The sequence below is a fragment of the Dryas octopetala genome, chromosome 1, assembly GCF_963921425.1.
Source record: "Dryas octopetala chromosome 1, drDryOcto1.1, whole genome shotgun sequence".
Lineage (NCBI taxonomy): Eukaryota > Viridiplantae > Streptophyta > Magnoliopsida > Rosales > Rosaceae > Dryas > Dryas octopetala.
The window spans coordinates 17,759,086-17,771,305 of NC_141366.1; the positions used below are offsets into that span (position 1 = coordinate 17,759,086).

General features: G+C 34.6%; 1 protein-coding gene across 1 annotated transcript; it reads right to left on the bottom strand.

Annotated features, from left to right (window-relative positions):
* Positions 1–8,079: 8,079 nt before the first annotated feature.
* Positions 8,080–11,933, bottom strand: LOC147298726 (Inositol monophosphatase family protein). Its single transcript, XM_086237223.1, is given in 9 exon segments — positions 8,080–8,454; positions 9,398–9,448; positions 9,531–9,609; positions 10,023–10,053; positions 10,056–10,352; positions 10,355–10,409; positions 10,961–11,020; positions 11,221–11,432; positions 11,504–11,933. Coding segments are annotated over 9 exon segments (1,308 nt in total). The 5' UTR covers positions 11,868–11,933; the 3' UTR covers positions 8,080–8,295.
* Positions 11,934–12,220: the final 287 nt, after the last annotated feature.

Here is a 12,220-nt window from a genome sequence, read left to right on the forward strand (position 1 = left end):
GGAGGCCTGCAGAGCAAGAGAGAAGAGAGATGGGGTCCGTATTGAAGACGTAGGTGTATAAATAGGGTAGAAAGAGATGAAAGAAAAAAGGAGAAGTCAAAGGGATTCGGTACCGTCCTCTGTTTCTCAATGTGTCGACGTGTCCCTTCTCCTTTGAGAGACAAAATTATTTTTTGTCGTCATCATCAAGCTAGTATTAAATTATTAATCGAGAGAACTATTAATTCAAGTCCAATATCCCACTCTCTAGCTATTCTATTTTAGATGAATTAATTTGTACCTACCCTACCCATGCACTACCATCAATCTTTGCCCATGCATACATGCATGCATGCATATATTTTAATCACTTATTGTATATTATTAATTCTATATGTGGCCACCACATATTTTAATTAATTAGTGTATATAGAAATCAATGTTTGTTGTGTGACTTGTGTCTAATAAAAATATGTATAATAATATTAATAATTAATTACTTGGTTTCTAACTTTCTACTTGTTGGGTTATCGTTTTCCGGCGGGATGGTGTGATTTGATCACTCCTAGCTTTCTGGTTTCATATTAGATAGCTTAGCTGTCATCAACATGTTAATGGTGCCACGTACCCCCTTCAGCCTGTGACCTGACCAGTCCTTGTATTGCTGGAACTTCACGTTCACGGCGTTTCCATTGTATTCCCAGCTGCATGGCTCGGGCCATATATGATGATCACCAGCCATGGCTTCACCATCTTGATTTTCTCTGTGATAAAAAAACATGTACTATTTTATTTTTGGCTTAATTGTGTTTTTATCACCTAAAATTTACATTGATTCTCACTTTACCACTCAGAACTTTATTTGTCTCACTTTACCACTCAAAGTTTACATTGATTCTCACTTTACCACTCAGAAATTTATTTGTCCCACTTTACCACCCAAAGTTTACATTGATTCCCACTTTACCACCCAAAATTATTTTTTGTGTCCCAGTTAACCTTTTTCCGTCTATTCTGTCACTCTAGATTCATGGAGTAAAGTAGGAATCAATGTAAACTTTGGGTGGTAAAGTGGAAATCAATATAAACTTTGGGTGGTAAAGTGAGAATCAATGTAAACTTTGAGTGGTAAAGTGGGACAAATAAAGTTCTGGGTAGTAAAGTGGGAATCACCCCAAATTTTGGGTAGTAAAAACACAATTAAGCCTTTATTTTTATCCCACCCAAAGTGGTAGTTGGTATAAATAATTTAGAGTTCGTTTCCTATATGGGTAGGTGTGAATCAATTTTTAATTTGTAGGAAATTTTAACTTTAGTGTCAGAGCAAATTATTCCTTTCCCAAATTTGATAGCTAGTATATATGTACAATTCTTGAGTCCCAGATAATATTATTCAATATACTGTTAATATTTAATGCTTCAAAGTTCAAAAACATAAGCCAAATAATATGTTATTGAGACCAAGAAATAAAATTTTGGATTTCGAAGAAATTTCGATGGAAATTTCGACAGAAATTTCGAAAATTTTTAAATTTCGACAAAAATTCGACGGAAACGACGGAAATTTTGAATGAAACTTTACCATATGTTTATTTAACATATTATCTACTACATTGATAAAAAACATTGAAAAAACCAAATTATATGATAGGTTTCATGTGATATGTGATGAATATAATGTGCGCTGGAGGCAAATACTGTTAAAAAAATGCTTCACTAATTAATAATTACTTCAATAACACCTCAATTTTATTTTTACTACAATATTGCCACATGAATTACAAAAGCAATCAATACCACATAGAGTTTCTAGGAGGTTCAAAATTTTCGTTGTCTTCAGTATATCATATCAGTATATCACCAAGAAATTAATATCATATTAGTTATTACTAATTAGTAATTTCATATCATATTGATATTACCAATTGACAATTCTATATTACTAATTTGTAATTTCATATCATATCACCAATTCCATTTTCATATTACTAATTTCATATTAATTATTAATTTATTACCAACTCCATATTAATTTCACTAATTCTAAATTACCAATTTGGCAATTCCATACATGACACATATTAGATACTATTAACAAATCATACAAATTCAATATTAATTATTAACAAATCATACAATTTCAATTCCATATCATATCACCAATTTTAACTTCCATATCAATATTTATATATCATACAAATCAAAATTAACCTAAAATCATACAAATTATACAAATCAAAATCAACCCAAATCATACAATTAATTCCAAATCTATATAAATCAACCCAAGATCAATATAATTTACAAGTAAATCCAAAATATGTTATTCATCTTAGATAATATATTAATAGGTGATAATAATTTATCTTAAAAAATTATAACTGTAAAATTGTAAATTTAAATATCTAATCTATTAGATTTAGGACCGAGAGTCTAATAAATTGTAAATTTGTAACCCAATTTAATCTAATAAATTGTAAATCTATTAGATTTAGGCAGATTTAGCCATTTAGGCTTTACTGCTTTAGCCGTGATAAATTGATAATATACAGTATACTTATAAATTTCTACTTAATTATTTTCCTTTTTTATGTTTCCTCTCCCCATTTATGTAAATACTATTTCTTATCAAAAAATGAAAAATTATTTACATCACAGTTACTTTTTTATTGACTTTAGGCCTCAACTTATGGTCTTTATGTCTTTGGATAAAAAAGAACTTAGTCTTATACTCTTATACTGTCAATTGGAATTATTGTTTGAATGAGTCATCCATGTTAACAATTTCGATGGTTTGTTGAAAAAATATACATTATGGTTACAAACTTACAATTGTTAATAGTCTGTTAAGAGTCTTAAGACTTAAGAGAGAGAGAGGCCGAAGGCTGAGAGGTGGCCGGAGGCTTCGACATGTCAGGGGTTGGTTGGAGCAAAACCCTAGCTCGGGTAATGATGCCGAACTGGTCGAGTCCGCCCAGCACAGCAAAGAAGAGCTCTGAGTTTTCGGATCGTACCGGAAAGCCTGACTGCTCACGCCAGCGTTCGAAAGTGTCTCGCCCACGGTCAAGCTGAGGTAATCGGTCCAGGACCGCGAGGCCATCCCGAACTTCGAAACGCACCGTCGAATCTGACTGTGGCGGCGCACGGCAACGGCCACTCGATCAACGGCTAGGCGATGGCGGATCGGGGACTGGTCCTCGACATGCGGTCCACGAAAGACGAGCATTTCCGAGTGGTAAAGCTGAACAAAGGCGACGGCGGCTCGCTTTCTGGGTAAGTGACTGCGTGAGGTGGTGAGGGTTCGCTGGGCGGCTGGGTTTCTGGGTAAGTGAGTGAAATTTCGACGAAATTTCTCTGAAATTAAAAAAATTTGGCTGTTAGGGTATTTGAAATTTCGCCTAAAATTTCGGTGAAATTTCGGCAGAATTTCGAATATTTCGCCAAAATATTCCGAAATATTGTAGAATCAGTGTTAAAATTTCGGACCCCCTCAAAATCGAAATTTTCGGTGAAATTTCGCCGAAAATTTCAAAATTTAAACCCTTGATTGAGACATTCGAGCATTATATTATGTACATTTACATAACATGTATTGTACTAATAAATTAAAACACATGTTAGCTTAGAGTTCTATAGTGAAAATTCCTATATATGCATGTCATCTAAAATAGTGACTCACAAATTTAAATTCTATTATTTAAAGTTGAATCTGTAAGAATTAAGAGATAAGTTTTGTTGACATACAAATTTCTAATAATAGAGCAAATTACAACCCCTGAGGTTTGGAGGGTTTCATTAATGACATGGCAGTTGCGAGTCCCACATTTTGTTGATTTGTAAGGCCGAATGACCTCCTAGACTGTCCCATAAGAAGTGCTTCAGTAGTTTGGTATGAATTTTTAGTTTTTGAACGATCTCCCAAAATTCATATCAAACTCGATGTACTAAAAATACACATGCAGAGAGGTCATTCGGCCTTACATGTTTGCAAAAATGTGGGATTCGCAATTGTTAAGTCATCAATTAACGTATAATTAGACAGTCAAAAATATGACAGTAATCAATTGTAAATAAATCAAAACTTTAGACACTATATTAAAAAAATTAAAATTATAAAGTGCAAGTTGTGAAACACCCCAAATCTCATAATTTGCTCATAATTATTTGCATAAAGCATTGTCGTGTAAGTTTTGTGCTTGATATGCGGTAGAAGGGCAGGTTCAACATTTTGAGAAATTTGTGTCTTCGTAAACTGTACGGTCATTTCCAAATTCCAAACAGCAAGTCAAATATATATATATATATATATATATATTATATGGGGGTATTAAATTAAGGAAGATAAGATTGGTATGAGCCTATGAGGAGGGGAGCATTTAATACAAGATGTGGAGATGGCAATAATGGAGTTAGCTATTTGCCGAAATATAGGAGCATTTATTATGCAGATCAAAAAGGCTCCAGCAAATTTTTACTAGAATTTGTAAAAATGTATAAATGGCGCAAGTCACATGTTGCATCAGTACACAAGAAGCCAAATTTCCCAAAACAAAATAAATAAATACAAATCCAGTTTGGATTAGCCTAATTTTTTCTTGAAAAAATTACATGACCAAAATAAAATTCAAATATAATATTGATAGTCAAGTTAAAAACCCAATGAGATCGAGTTAAACTATATAAGTCATATAATATTGTTTTTCTTTTTGTTACTGTGGATAAGAAACAAAAGCAGATTGACTTTCTCGATCATTGATTAGTGAAGAAAAACCATCTTCTACTCTCACTCTCGAAGACTCAAACCTATTTACTATTTTAGCACTTTACTTGCTGTCAAGCAAAACGTCAAAAACTCAACTTCATTGACTTGAGGGAATTGAAACTACTGATTGAGCAATTATGTATGGCTCGTTCCCTACAAAAGTTCTTATTAGACTAACAATAGTACGGAAAACGACTGATAGAATCTTCATTAATTACTAAGATTTTAACTTAAATCCATCTTACATTCTTACCTTAAACCTATTCCACCTATTTAATTATGAAAATTAACTACTCTACAAAAAGATCTTCCAAAGATGACAAAATGAATATTCATAATGTTAAACACTTCAACTTAATTATGATCGAGATTTATTTCCTATCAGGTGTTTATAACTTTGTATATATTTCAGCATATTATTTTATAAAATGAAATAATGCAAATAACATTTAGCTGATAGAAAATGTTTGCAAAAATACAACTAGTTAATAAAAATTTGGCGAATCTGGCAGTACATTTTAATTACTCATTGAACCCACACCATGTAGCTTAATTATCATGATTGGCAGTGGGCTGGCTAGATTAATGTTTTGGGTATCTCGATGCCATTTGATTATTAATTGTAAATTGGTAACACAGATAGTTCGGCTTAATTAGCTAGCTCATGAGAGCCGACCCTAACAGCTTGGAGCCTTGGAGGCTTGGACAAATGCCACATACCTCACGTGCTTGATCACGTGCATGATCTATGTATTCCCCTCAACTTTTGTGATGTATACCATATTATTATATATGTAACTTATAGTCTTATATAAAAAAGCAATATAATGGAGGAAATTAAATAAATTGCATTGCATGGCATTGCATGCATGACGATGTTCCAATGTACGAACTACGAACCCGTTATTGCTTGCGCAAAATTCTTTGGGTATTTAATTTAATTTAGTTTATAATTAATTTGATGACGTGGAGTGGACCTTTGCCTGTTACGTGTCGGCATGCAAGACGCTACTTCCTAAAGCGAGTGGGTGGATCATTCATGGCCTAATTAATTAATCATCGGACCATCACCAGACTGCCACTTAAGGAAATCTGACGTCTCATATTTGCTCTCCAAGTCTCTCCTAACAACAAAACAAACACCCCTGCACGTATATATGCTCTATATTTTCTTTCTCTATCTTCTAACATTCAATTCAATATTATAATTAATTTCCTGGATTAAGGAAATGTTCAATGAGTTTCTACGTTTAATTTGGTTTTGAACTTCCTCTAATTGCCATCTGTTATGTACTTATGTTAATCTTATCTGGAGGCATTTTAATTTGGTCATCCAACCTGTAGTTTCTTGCTAGTACAGCATCAAGTCAACTTAAAAGAAACATTAATTCATTGAGTTTGTAAACTGAAAATGGTTAATTTGGACAGGTGTCCATTAATCAAATGCAGCATACACTTTATGGGTGTCCACAATTCGAATTATTAATTTTTGTAATATAGTTGCCATAAACGTGAATTCATGTGCACACAGTACTCTGTTCCCTGGCATCATTTTTTAATATTAAAAAATCATGTCACATTCATCTTTATTATCTATGCATCTCAGTGGAATACGGTCAAATATTATTTTAATCATCTACTAAGATCTTCTCCTTAATCTTTTAAGGAGTAGCCTATAATTTTTAACCAATCACACACCTTTCCTTGCATGCCCTTCTTACCCCTTTCTTTTAGAGTATCATTCTTATTATCCTGCCCTCAAAGCCAGATTAAATTTCATTGGTTCATAAGGAGTTACTTAATTAGTAGGAGAGGGACCAATTAATATATGGTTATATGTTTTTCACAAAAAAAAAAAAAATGATTATATGTTATGGAGTGGTACAAATATGCAAGAGTTCGAAAGTAAAACTTTCAACATATTGAGAGTTACAAAAAACAAAAAAACAAAAAAATAGTTGAAAAAATAGTTGGGTTTTCAAACAATATCGTATAAGAAAAGTACGTATTACTACCTTTAGTATTTCGTGATTAACACGACCGTAATCTTTGGCTAATGTCTCCATGCTTGGGGTCATGGAGACACTCAGACACCCAATTAATTAATTAATCAAGATTGCTTAGTATGTGGAAATGTGGATAAGTGTTATATGAATCCATGATTTATAATACTAAATACCAATGCTTACATCTCAACGTTACTGAAAACAGTAATTAGTTGTCCAAAATGTTGGGGTTTGCTTGTACATACATATACGGATATACCCAAAAGGGTTGCTACATACGTGTACATAGATCTGGCAGATGATCTAAAAAATGCATGTTTTACAACAAACGTTGAATTTTGAATAATGAGTGAGAATTCATTATTTGTTTCAAATGCCATTTTGTTGACAGAGTGCACATAAATTAGAGTATACTGAGATTCGAGATCCAAAGCGTTGCACTGTCACTATTATAAGTCATAATAAACAATACACCATGTGTACGCACAAATATACAATATTTTCTATAGCTTTCTTTCATTTTTTCTATATGTATCATTGTTTTTATTAGTACATAGTCCATATTGAATTATAACTATAATAATGTTAGTGATCAAAGCCTCAAAATTAATCAGATTTCATGAAGTTTCTCCAGGAAGGGTCTTGCAAGTCCCAACTAGATTTGTGTTCAACGTAAGCAATATGGGACACGTAGAGCATTCTGATGGGTTGATCATATATGGATGTCTCTAGAAATGATGATAGGATGAAGTGATGAACACCATTCATGAGACCAGGACGTGTCCAAAGCATTGTGGTTTGAGGTTGAAATGCCCCTTTTGATCTTCAATTGGTTGACTTTCCCTGGTATGCACCGATGCTTTTTCAACACGTCGATAACTTTATGGTGGGCTTAAGTTCATGCAAAGGAGAAGGTTTATCTAGAAGTGTTTCACTAAACACTCATGTGGAATTTACTGTGAAATTTACTCGAGTTGACGACTGATGCTAACATTCTTCTTACCACGAAAGGAACTAAGAACTGACCAAAATTAAAAAGTGGATAAAAAGGTCAGAAATTACAATTAAAAAATCAACATTACGTAGAAAAAAAATGCACCATCTGCCCCAATCACCATGGACCAAGTATCAGAGTGGGCAAGTACCAGATTTCAACAAACCCAACCGATCTTGTACTTTGAGGAACTGAAATTTGCTTCTAATCTAAAGTTTGGTTATAAGTTGACTTCTCAAGGATTTGGTTTCCCTTATCGTGGGATCTGGTAGCTGGAAAAGAAACGTGAATCATAGTTTTAGCGGACAACAGTGCACATGAAGAATTAATATCATATATATGACATTCCAAAAAAGTTTCTCATTTCATGAGAGCTGAACTAAATTCTATTTGCCTGATTTCCAAAAATAATAGAATCATACGTTGAAACCAAAACAACTACAATTAAACATTCAATTGAATATAATATAAAGAAAAAAAAGTACGGAAAAAAAGAATATATTGTATTGGGAATAGACTGAATAAATTAAATATAAAATACCCATCTGAAGAATTTATCGCTGTGAAACAGCTGACGAACGGGAAGATATCAACTCCAGAATCCGGTCGTGTAAGTTGCCATTAGTCACAAGGATACCACCTGAAGGGTATATAATCCTCCGTCCAACTTGATCTGCTGCAAGATCAACTTCATTCCCTTTCCAGTCAGTCACCTGATTAAACGGGATAATCTCTTAGATGGACAATATTGGGATTTTTCAATCAAATAAGTTCATTATTCCATATATTTAGATTCAATAAAAATGTTGCCCATGTTCCATAAAGCTTGTTTGCAATTCTGAGAGAATAATGTAAGGCGAAGCCAAGACATGATAAGTTTACATATGCTTTTTGACAACAAGCTTAAGAACAATGATCTTAACATGACCCAATTAATGTTAGAAAAGTAAACGTGAACATGATTATATCCTGAATAGAGATTGAAATTTATTAGTCATTATTATCCAAGGACCATGTCATGTCCGTATTACAATATCATGCCCATGCTAAACCAAAAGGTAGAAGTTTTGCGAATCAGCACAGACAAAGATATAGCATACAAGCAAGTACCATGTCATGTCCGTATCACAATATCACCCCCATGCTAAACCAAAAGGTCGAAGTTTCGCGAATTAGCACAGACAAAGATATAGCATGCATACCAGTACCAATGAAAAAAAGTACTGCCTCCTGTTGTACATGTATGTGTAAATTTGTTTTATTGTTCTATTTGGTCCAATAAAGCACGAGGGTGTCAACCTAGATGAGCACTCTGTAGGCATTTAAAACTATAAAATACCGAGAAATGTGGGGGAAATTTTTTTGCATTAGATATTTATTACATACATAACTTGAAAAGAAACATATACATACCAGAAATAATAAGTTTCATAGTCACTCAAAACTCAAAAGTAATATATATTTTATTAGTCAAATGCCTCGAATTTTGGTTTTTTGTTCCAAATTCTCGTCAGTTAACTTCTTTGAAGTTTTCATCAATCTTACAGTGTAGGCTAGCTAGCAGCAAATTCATATTTTCTAATATGTATTATGATTTAATATACCAAAATGGATACATCACACAATACTTCAGAAAAGAGCCATAGAAGAATCTACCTTTCCTCCTGCTTCATGCACACATATAATACCAACAGCGTGATCCCAAGCCTATATTGTAATAAGTTGAAGTAAGTCATACATACTGATGTAGTTTCTGTAATTCATTGACAACTAGAATGCAATGCAATACCTTGATAATTTTTTGAACTTTATCACGCTGAATGTAAACAAATGCCCTACCTGAAGCCACCATTAAATACTTGCTTAAACTGCATGTCAAGATAGAAGAAAAATAAAAGGGTGAATGAATACCTTCTACAGTAAGCATTAACTGAGAAGGAGTAAGAAAATTGTAAAGGATCTTGGAATTTTGGAAACAGGGACCCTTGACTTATTCTAAACTGTGAAGCTACAATTGTACAATGGTGAATCAACACTAGAATCAAACTTTTGCTATGCAAACTTTCAGAAAAACCAATCTGAACAGGACCATCCTATGCACACAGTGGCGACTGGACCATTGTGCAACACAGGCATGTGGTGATAGAGTAGATTATTTTTCTATTTTATGCAATCAATGAAAAGAAAGAAGCACAATTCTTAACAATCAGTCATCACTAATTCAATGTATTATGGCAATCTTATTTTCTAGTAGAAGCAGTCAAGTAGGAAGACAATAAACCTTCCACAACAAGGTTGCAAAACCAGAACTGACCATTGTCAATGCTATCAGCATCAGTTGTTGAGGTGAATAAAGATGACAGCGGTAGTAACTCCCATGCTTCACTTTCTAGGATACAAAAGCATGCCTCATGCACAATGCGACACTCAGGAACAAAGCATTGGGTCCAAGAATAAGGCATTTTGGCTGTGCTATCTAACACAAATGATAAACGTTTTGTCCATGTGCCACAGCCAATATGAGCAACCATAACAATCCCTGATCCAGATAGAATGTCTTTCTCTTCCTGTACTTCAGAGGTAGATTTGTTGGATATATCCTCTGGCCAGTTCGGCAGCCCATGACACCTAAACAATTCTCCCCATCAACTACAAGAGCCAAACCTACCTAAAAATATAGGTCATTTCATCAGAAAATGTACGAAGTTCTACACAGTGAACCTTCCTTTACATAAAATACGTTGAATCATTTATTACGCAACATAAAAGTGCTGTTACTACATTTCATTTGAAAGTTTGAAACCATTGGCCTTATAGCTATTCCCTTCTCATAAAAAGAGAACTACATGGAAACCACAATAATTTGAAACGTATGAATACCCTTGAAGATTTCTTTTTTATCTGACCATTAACTAAGGCATTCATTTAGCTCTGAATTTTTCTGCATAAAAACAAAAGTGGCATTATACAGATTTCTGTGAAGATAACTTGCTATTTGGGTTCAATTTTATCTCTGTCTTTGCTTCTTTTGCTTGGCTAGTTTGCGTGATTGCGTGTCTTTGATGACATAAGTTACTACAATTTCATAATGTCAGCAAGCAAGTTACAGGTGACATTAATCAAAACTCACTATAATGACCAAATCCCAGAAAAGAAAAAATAGATAAACAAATAAAAAAGCTGAATGCAACCTTTTTAAAGTTAGTCAGATATACATACCACATATAACGCCTTATTTCCTTTCACAAATCCTTTTGTGCCATCAATTGGGTCCAGTAACTGCGTAGTGTTTTTGAATTCAGTAGAAGCTAACAAAGTAAATGCACAATCCAACCGACAATAACAGCAACCATGAAACAAAAGCATGATTACCAAGTAGAAAACAAGGGGCACATTTTCAAAACTGCAATCTGGGTAATGTTTAGTTTAAGACTTTAAGCACATTCAAATGCAAATGAAATCCAGTCGAACAAACAAACCCAATACGTGGCCGGCTGATTTCCAAATTCAAAAGCATCCTCTCCACCTCTGTCAATGGCTGCCAATACTTCATCAGGCGTCAATGGGTTTTCTCCCAAGCTAGTCTTGTCAACAACCGCATTGAACACTGGTTCTACTAGATTATTCGAACGTAGAAACGCAGAGTCCTCTTCAGCCACCAATGGAATAGAAGGGAAGCGTTTACCCAGCTCTGTGAACACGAACTCCAATTAGGAGCTGAAAAATAAATACAAAAAACAAAAAGGACTAATTAGCAATTACCCAAACTGATGAGGGCCTGGACCCCAAAATCCGCCACCGTCACCGGAGACTGGTCGCTCTTCTCGATAGCTCGTCGTTCGCTTGATAACAGCGACGATTGCACGTCGGCGGCAAGCGCGCAAGCTCTTTCTACGACAGCGACGGCTGCTTCGAGCTCTCGGAAGTACTTGGCTTTTTCAGTCCCAAACGGCAGACTCGACGACGTCGTATGGATTGGAGTCGATGTGGACGAGTGGCAGTGGGTGCGGCGTCGGCGAGGGATAGAGCGGAAGCTGAAGAGTCGCCTGCGGAGAGGCGTAGAGGAAGAATCTGGATGAGTGAATCGGACGGTGGAGACATGGCGGGCTGAGTGGACGAGAATCATGGCCGATTTAACGGCCGATGTGTCAGTTTGTTAAACAGTTGTTGGATACAAGTGGCTGCTGGAGACTGGAGAGTACAGCAGAGAGGTGGATATTTGGGCCCGGTGTGAGTGGATGCATTTTACATTTTTACCCCAAGCCCAACAAATATCATCTTCAGTTCCCACGCACATTGTCCACATATGACATATCCATATCCAACCTACGTAAAGGGCAAACTCAAAGGGCTGTCTTTGGTTTGGTTTTTACCGAACCGATTGACTGAAATATTTTGGTTTGATAAACGGATTTTTATAATTTGAAAATTGAAAATTTCAAAACCAAAACAATCTAGAAAAGGTTGGTTTGATTTTGA